General features: G+C 42.9%; 1 protein-coding gene across 1 annotated transcript in view; it reads left to right on the top strand.

The window, feature by feature from the left end:
- The window catches only part of LOC104624453 (mitogen-activated protein kinase kinase kinase MLT), a 47,240-nt gene extending 41,918 nt beyond the window's left edge, over window positions 1-5,322 (top strand). Inside the window, exon 9 of the mRNA XM_010291822.1 lies at window positions 5,212-5,322. Within this exon, the coding sequence (XP_010290124.1) occupies window positions 5,212-5,322 (111 nt within the window). The remainder of the gene's footprint in view (window positions 1-5,211) is intronic.
- Window positions 5,323-6,408: the final 1,086 nt, after the last annotated feature.

The following is a 6,408-nucleotide window of genomic DNA, read 5'->3' as shown; positions in this document are numbered from 1 at the left end:
CTTTCCCTTTTAATCAAGAGTTTTTACGCTACTATCTTACCTGACTACTAAATACAATGCCTGTAAATAGGGTGAGATGGCACAAGTCTAGTAATTTTGGAGTAAGTAAAAAATTGTTCTTTTCTATTTTCTTTCAGTAGTTAATAGTTAATCTTTCTTGGATGTATGCGAGCATCACGTATGAAATACCTATTTCGAAGTCCAACTTCGATGCCTTTCTTATGTTGAAAACATGTAAAGAATAAGTTAATCCATAAAATGTGGGTAGGAACAGCAGTAACACATTCTAAATTAATGTTAAACCTTTCCTAGTCTTCTCCCTTAGGACTGTGAATTATGAGCTTTATAATTATTATATTGTAATAATATAATAATAGAAGTGCTATAATATACTATTGAAATATATAAGTAGAGACAAACCATTGTCACTACTAATCTGCCCCTACGAGAATAAACTAAAAGGGAAATTGAAGAGTGTTTACTCAGTAAAAGGTTTTGTAGATTACGGGACTTACCTTCTTTAAATTGACTCTACTACTATCCTGTTGTACATAAAACTGGCTGGAAAGAGCCTATGAGCATACTAGCTTTATTAACAAGGATTAGCGTCCATTTCCTTTACCTACAAAGATATTTGAGAGAGGGAAGGATAGGTAAGGAAAGGAAATTATGCTCCTATTCTCAAGTCAAGGCACCAGCAAGAACTGTGTTCCTTTAAACTCAGAAGAAAGTTATCTACTGCTTCGGAGAGACTAAGATTATCCCAAGGTGAATTATAGCGCTTAGGTGCTCTAAAGGTAGAACTTGTTATCACCAGAGAGTAGCCATAGAAGAGCAATATGAGAAAGGAGATTTCCTTTTCTTTCTTTTAAGCAAGGAGTTGCTTTCCTACAGAATGGATCTGGAAGCCTGAGATCCATTATCAGTGTGTGGTTTCCACCCATTTAAATGCCATTCCCCTAATGTCTCCCTCTTTATCCTCTCCACAGAAGGGAGGGGAGAAAAATGCTGTGAGTCTTTGAACCTACAAATAGACTAAGTTCTAGGTCAGTAATTACTGAAGAACACTTTCTAGTGGTAACTACGTATCTTTAATAACTACTCCCAAGCATCAGCATCGCTACCAAATGCCACAGAATAAGAATTATTGGAGCTTCTTTTCTGTAATTGCAGGACGTACTAGATGAGCTTGCTCTCTGTCTTACCCTAGCCACATATATAAGTGTCTAGAAGGCTGTTACTGTTTCTCAAGGGGACGGTTGGATCTGCATGTTGTAAAAGACGGATGCCCAGCCATCAGGCTGAGTTCTGTCTGTGTGAGCAATTCACCTGGGTTTGGGCTTGTTCCTGGGAGCATTGCTCCCAGAGGTGTCTCTGGTGTGTGCAACGGCTGAATCTCACGCTAGACGGGTTTTTCTGACAGTCTGCTCTTCGCTACTTTTTTCATGCAGCTTCTCTTCTGTTAGGCAATTACAAATGCATTGTTCACATGACTGAAATGGAGTAATCTCTGGTCACAGTTTGGGCATGTGACTGACTTATTCAGTCACGTGTTGGGAAAGGATCGCTACTTACAGCTCTCAAAATGCCTTGATAAAAGGAAGGCTGTGTGGCCTGCGTGAGCCAAAAGATGGAGCACACTCCTCTAAAATACTGCTCCGTGTAACGTTCCCTTTTCGCCGGGATTAGCTTTAGAAAACCAGATAGTCGATGCATGAACACGTTACTGGAGGTCAGGCTGGGGTGAGCTTGAGGATGTCAGCTGCTCAAAATCAATTGCTAACATGCATACTTTTAGCCTGCAGAAAGCATGCATGGGCTATCATTACCCCTGAGAAAAGAGGGATGTGCATTTACTGTGGGGCTAAGGAATACACTCGGAGAGCTGCTGCAGAGCAGCTGGAGTGTCAGACACTGCTCACACTGTAACTTCCTCATAGGAATGGACAGAGTTATTAACTTCGCTTTGAATTCTTCAGAATTTCTTCATATATAGAGAAAAAGGTCCATAGTGCGTTGCTGCACATGATATTTGTAATGGTAGTTTAAACTGTGCTAGTTGAAACAAACAGTCCCTAGTGGGTTCAGAGCATTTTATTAAAATGTTAATTACTAATTATTTCAAGTCACTAATTATTGAAGAACAATCTCTGTGGTAACTAAGTATCTTAAATAACTACCTCCACATGTTAAAATCCCTACCAAACAAGCTGCTTTTGCTTGGGTACTAGATAATTGTACAAACAAGGTTGCTCATCACTGATGCCTTTGTTTACTGAGGATGCTTGCTTTTGGAACACAGGTGAGTGGTTCTTTCTCATTTCATCTGTACCTTCTGTTTATCCCCACTTTAACATCAAAGACGTTTATAAATTACTGAATATTTTAAAGGAAATCAGAAACCTGGGAACAGAGGAGCAGCAAGAAAGGAAAGACATATGGATTAAATATCCTGGTTTTATGCAGACTTGTTAGTAAGAAATACTGTGTGGAAGGAAACAGTGAAAACATTAGCCAGAATTATTTCTAGAGGGGCATATATTTTAAAGGTTTTTGTATGAGCCATCACAGATATAAAGGGAAACAGTTTTCAAAGGCAACTCATGCCTTGATATTTTAAGAATCTCTTGTAAGGAATGACTTGAGATGCCTGACTTTCTAGAAAGTGCTAAGCAGTCATCCACTGAAAATAAGACTTTTTTTAAAAAAAAGCTTCTCAGCTTGGGCTCCCAATTTCAAAAATCACTTCTTGCCAGTTTTAACCAAGGTATCAGTCTGCACTTAGTCTGCATTTATTAAATGTGAAATTATCCTTGCCCAGGGGGAAGAAATCAACAAAACCCACATGGCACTGTAGACTTGTGTCTTCCTGTCAGCTTTGCCTCTGGGGAAAGCTGGTACCTGTAAATCTGGCAGCTACAAAGCTGGCAGGGTAGCTGGTGGCTGTTCACAGGGAGTGCACAGCCAGAGAGGTACAAGCTTTGTCAGTCCTGTGTGACTACATTTGTTCCAGCTCTGGTAGTGCAACTCAACAGCTCCTTTGCCTGTAGTGTAGGACCCAAAAATGCATGTTGCTGCTCCTCCCAAATCAGTGGGTGCTTTTACCCACTCTTTGTAAAAGCCCTGTTCTCTGTCATTATCTCAGCTCCAGCTATTCCAGGCAGGCCTGATAGTAGTGTTGACTCTGCTCACTTAGTGTCAGCCCTGCTCTATACTTCCCACTATACCCCTGAGAAAGAAGGAGCAAGGAAAACTCATGGAAGCGTTTTGTAAAAGAATCCTAAATAAGCCATAAAATATTGTAAATAATGCAGTGTGGGGATGTTTGCCCTTCATCTCTGCCTAAAGACAGAATTAGTTGGGTAAAGGCACATTACTCGCCTGCCAGTCCATTGGACAGTACGTAGCAGCAGTACCTTGGTGTATTGGTGGGAGCCATGATCAGTCTGGCAGCTTCCTCACTGTTTGGGAGGCTCTTGAATGCCCTCAACGGTTCCCACCCGCTGTAGCAACAAGAAGGGTGTGAGGGCTGTTGGAAGGTTCTCCTTCCCCAAAACTGCCCCAGGGTTGTCTGTCCCGGTTGGTGCCAGTGATGACTCTGTACCCCCCGGCGTGGCATGCACCCTGACCGGGGAGGTTTGTGCTCTTCCAGGGGTAGAGGGTCTGCGCAGCCGTGGGAGGTCCAGCAGCATCACGCATGTAGAGGGATGACTGCTGCCTCCCCCTGCCCCCCGCACCCCCATAAATGCAGGGGAACTCTGCTGGGTTTCCACACTGGGACTAGATCGACAAGTGCAAGCGATGGACTGGTAATAGGCAGCTGCGGCCACGCTGCTCGGCGCGCCCCGGTTGTCACTCCGTCGACGCTGGGCTGGGGGCCAAACTGCGTTAGGACATGGTGGCTGGGGCAAGCGCTGTCTGCTGCAAAGAAAGTCTGCATAGCTCATCCAACGGCCCGTGGCCTGAAGTCGTGGAGATGGACCAAAAAATGATAGACAAAGCCTCCAGTTGCAGCCGAATAGTACAGCATTACAGTATAAGAGAGCTTGTCTTTTTTTTTTTTTTGTTATGCATTTGACACTTTTTCATGCTGTTTGACATTTAAAATAAAGAAATTGTCTTTCTTTTATAATGTGGAAATCACTTGGATCTTCCTGGGAGAGACACCTCAGCATTGTTCCTAATTGTTTTTGTGCTCCCAAATTAAAATGCACGTTTTAATTGCGGCATCTGTAATTTTAGCAGAAATGGTATAATTACAGGCGCGATAGAGAGAGAATGTGCATCATCCCCTTATTATGTATCTACATTTTGTTTCAACCTTTTGTCTCAACCTTGTCTGGGGTCTGTCAAACAGACTAACAGAGTCGGTGTTCTTTCAAGAAACACATTTAACTCTGATTTTTTTCAGTTTTCAGTCATTATCCTACTTCATAGCTTCCTTTTGGGACTAAGGGGAAGGTAGAAAATACAGAATAGTTTTAACTGCTCTCCATGACTAGTGAGCACAGTGGGTGCTGGATGGAGAGCCCAGGAACAGAAAGTTCAGTAAATGAGCCCAGGACAGAAGAGCACAGGCAATGCTGACACGAGCTTGGCTGCCAGGCAAGACATCCTCATGCAGCCTCAACCTTCACTTCTTCCCTAGCTGCTCCTGCTACAGCTAAGTGGAAGGTTTTTCTGTAAAGCCTGTCCTTCTCTGCAAGAAAGGAACTGCAGCCAGAAACCTGTTTTTGAAGGGCAGCTAAATAGCTTGTTCACGCACTGAAGAGTTTGGGCTACAACCTGTAAAAGGCCGTCTGTCTAGTTACCAGTTGCTAATGGGTCCAGCCTTCTCTTTTTGGCAATATTTTCCATCTTAGCTTGAGGAGAACTTTATTCTTTAGAGAATCTTGATGGTTATTGATGCTATTAATGTTGTTTAATGCTCTTGCTGAGTACCAGAAGGTTTTACTGGTAGATATGGGAGGCTAAGCTAAGGCTTCAGTCCTACTAGCTGATGTGACTCTTCCCAAACTGACCTTTTCTTCAATAGGAAGAAAAAAAAAAAATTTTACAAATTTACAGTCCTCTTGTAGGATGCTGTGTCCAGAAAGCAGCATCCCAATTTCTGTTGCTTGCAGTCTTTCAGTTGAAAAATTCCTGCAAACAATTTTACACAGTAGTAGTTGTATATGAATGCAAACGCCATGTTTTGTTTTTTGTCTTCAGAAGAGGCCATCTTTCAAGCAGATCATTTCAATCCTGGAATCTATGTCAAATGACAGCAACCTTCCAGACCAGTGTAACTCATTCCTGCATAACAAGGCAGAGTGGAGGTAAGTTTCCTTCCTCCCAAGATGAAATTATGTGGTTTTCCTTTGAAATGGTGTGAGTCCATATTCTTCAGAAGGACATCGGACTCCGATGATGTATTGGTAGAAAATATCTGTGCTAGAGGTATTTTTAGAACGTAACTTACCTTGTTGTTTTTCGGGAATGCCCAGAATGTTGTGGAACTTGTATTAGGGGCCAATACACTTAGCTGTACCCTGTATTTATTATTACACTGGTTTAAGTATCATGATATTTATGGTTTTCTGATTCACGTCTTAAAACCAATTGCACGTTTTCAGTCAACAGTGAGGGCAAAACAACGCAGGTATACGTATGTTTGAGGCAATTTTCATAGAAAGTGCTGCAGGTGTATATTTATAGTTAAGAAAAAGGATAAAGGGCATAAAAGAAAAGACTTTCAAATCATGCCTCCGTTTGTCTTCACTTGCGTGTGTGTTGTAATTTTTTGTGCATTCTCTCCTTTGTGTTGACTTCGTGTCCACACATTCAGCATGTGCCCAGGCCAGCCCTATTTTTGCATAGTGCCCCAGCATTGCGTGAGCGTGATTTTACCTGTTGCTGCCTGTAATTTTTATTCGTAAGTAACTATAAATGGAGATGAGATTTGAGGAAAATTTTATTACATGGCCCAGTTTTACAGTAAAAGTCTCAGCCTATTTTCTGTATGTGCCCAAACTTTTAAAAAACAAACAAACAAACCCACAAACCTGTCCCAAAGCTTATTTGTCAGTTAGAAAGCTTGCTGCTTCGCACTACATCCTTCTGTTTGGAAAAGAAAATTGAAACCAGATCTGCACAGGCAGGTTTTTACCAGGCGGTCGTGCCTCAGGCTGTGCACAGAGGCGTTGGCCCCGCTCCAGCTAAGCTGGGAGCGGGAGGGTTTGAAGCCGGCCTTGGCCGCCGCCAGCGCGGGGACCGCGGCAACCTGGGGCAGGGGCGGGCATCCCAAACCGCCTCCGAGGGAAACCAGGACCTGTAGTTTTCACCGGGCGAGTGGAAAAAGTGAGCTGGCGGTGGGACGTGCCCGCGGTCACATGGCGGGAGTATAAATAGAAGTAGCCCGTTGGGGGC

The sequence above is a fragment of the Phaethon lepturus genome, unplaced genomic scaffold (genome assembly GCF_000687285.1).
Source record: "Phaethon lepturus isolate BGI_N335 unplaced genomic scaffold, ASM68728v1 scaffold22667, whole genome shotgun sequence".
NCBI lineage: Eukaryota > Metazoa > Chordata > Aves > Phaethontiformes > Phaethontidae > Phaethon > Phaethon lepturus.
The sequence above is the reverse complement of the archived record's forward strand: the minus strand, read 5'-3'. Positions and strand labels throughout refer to the sequence as shown.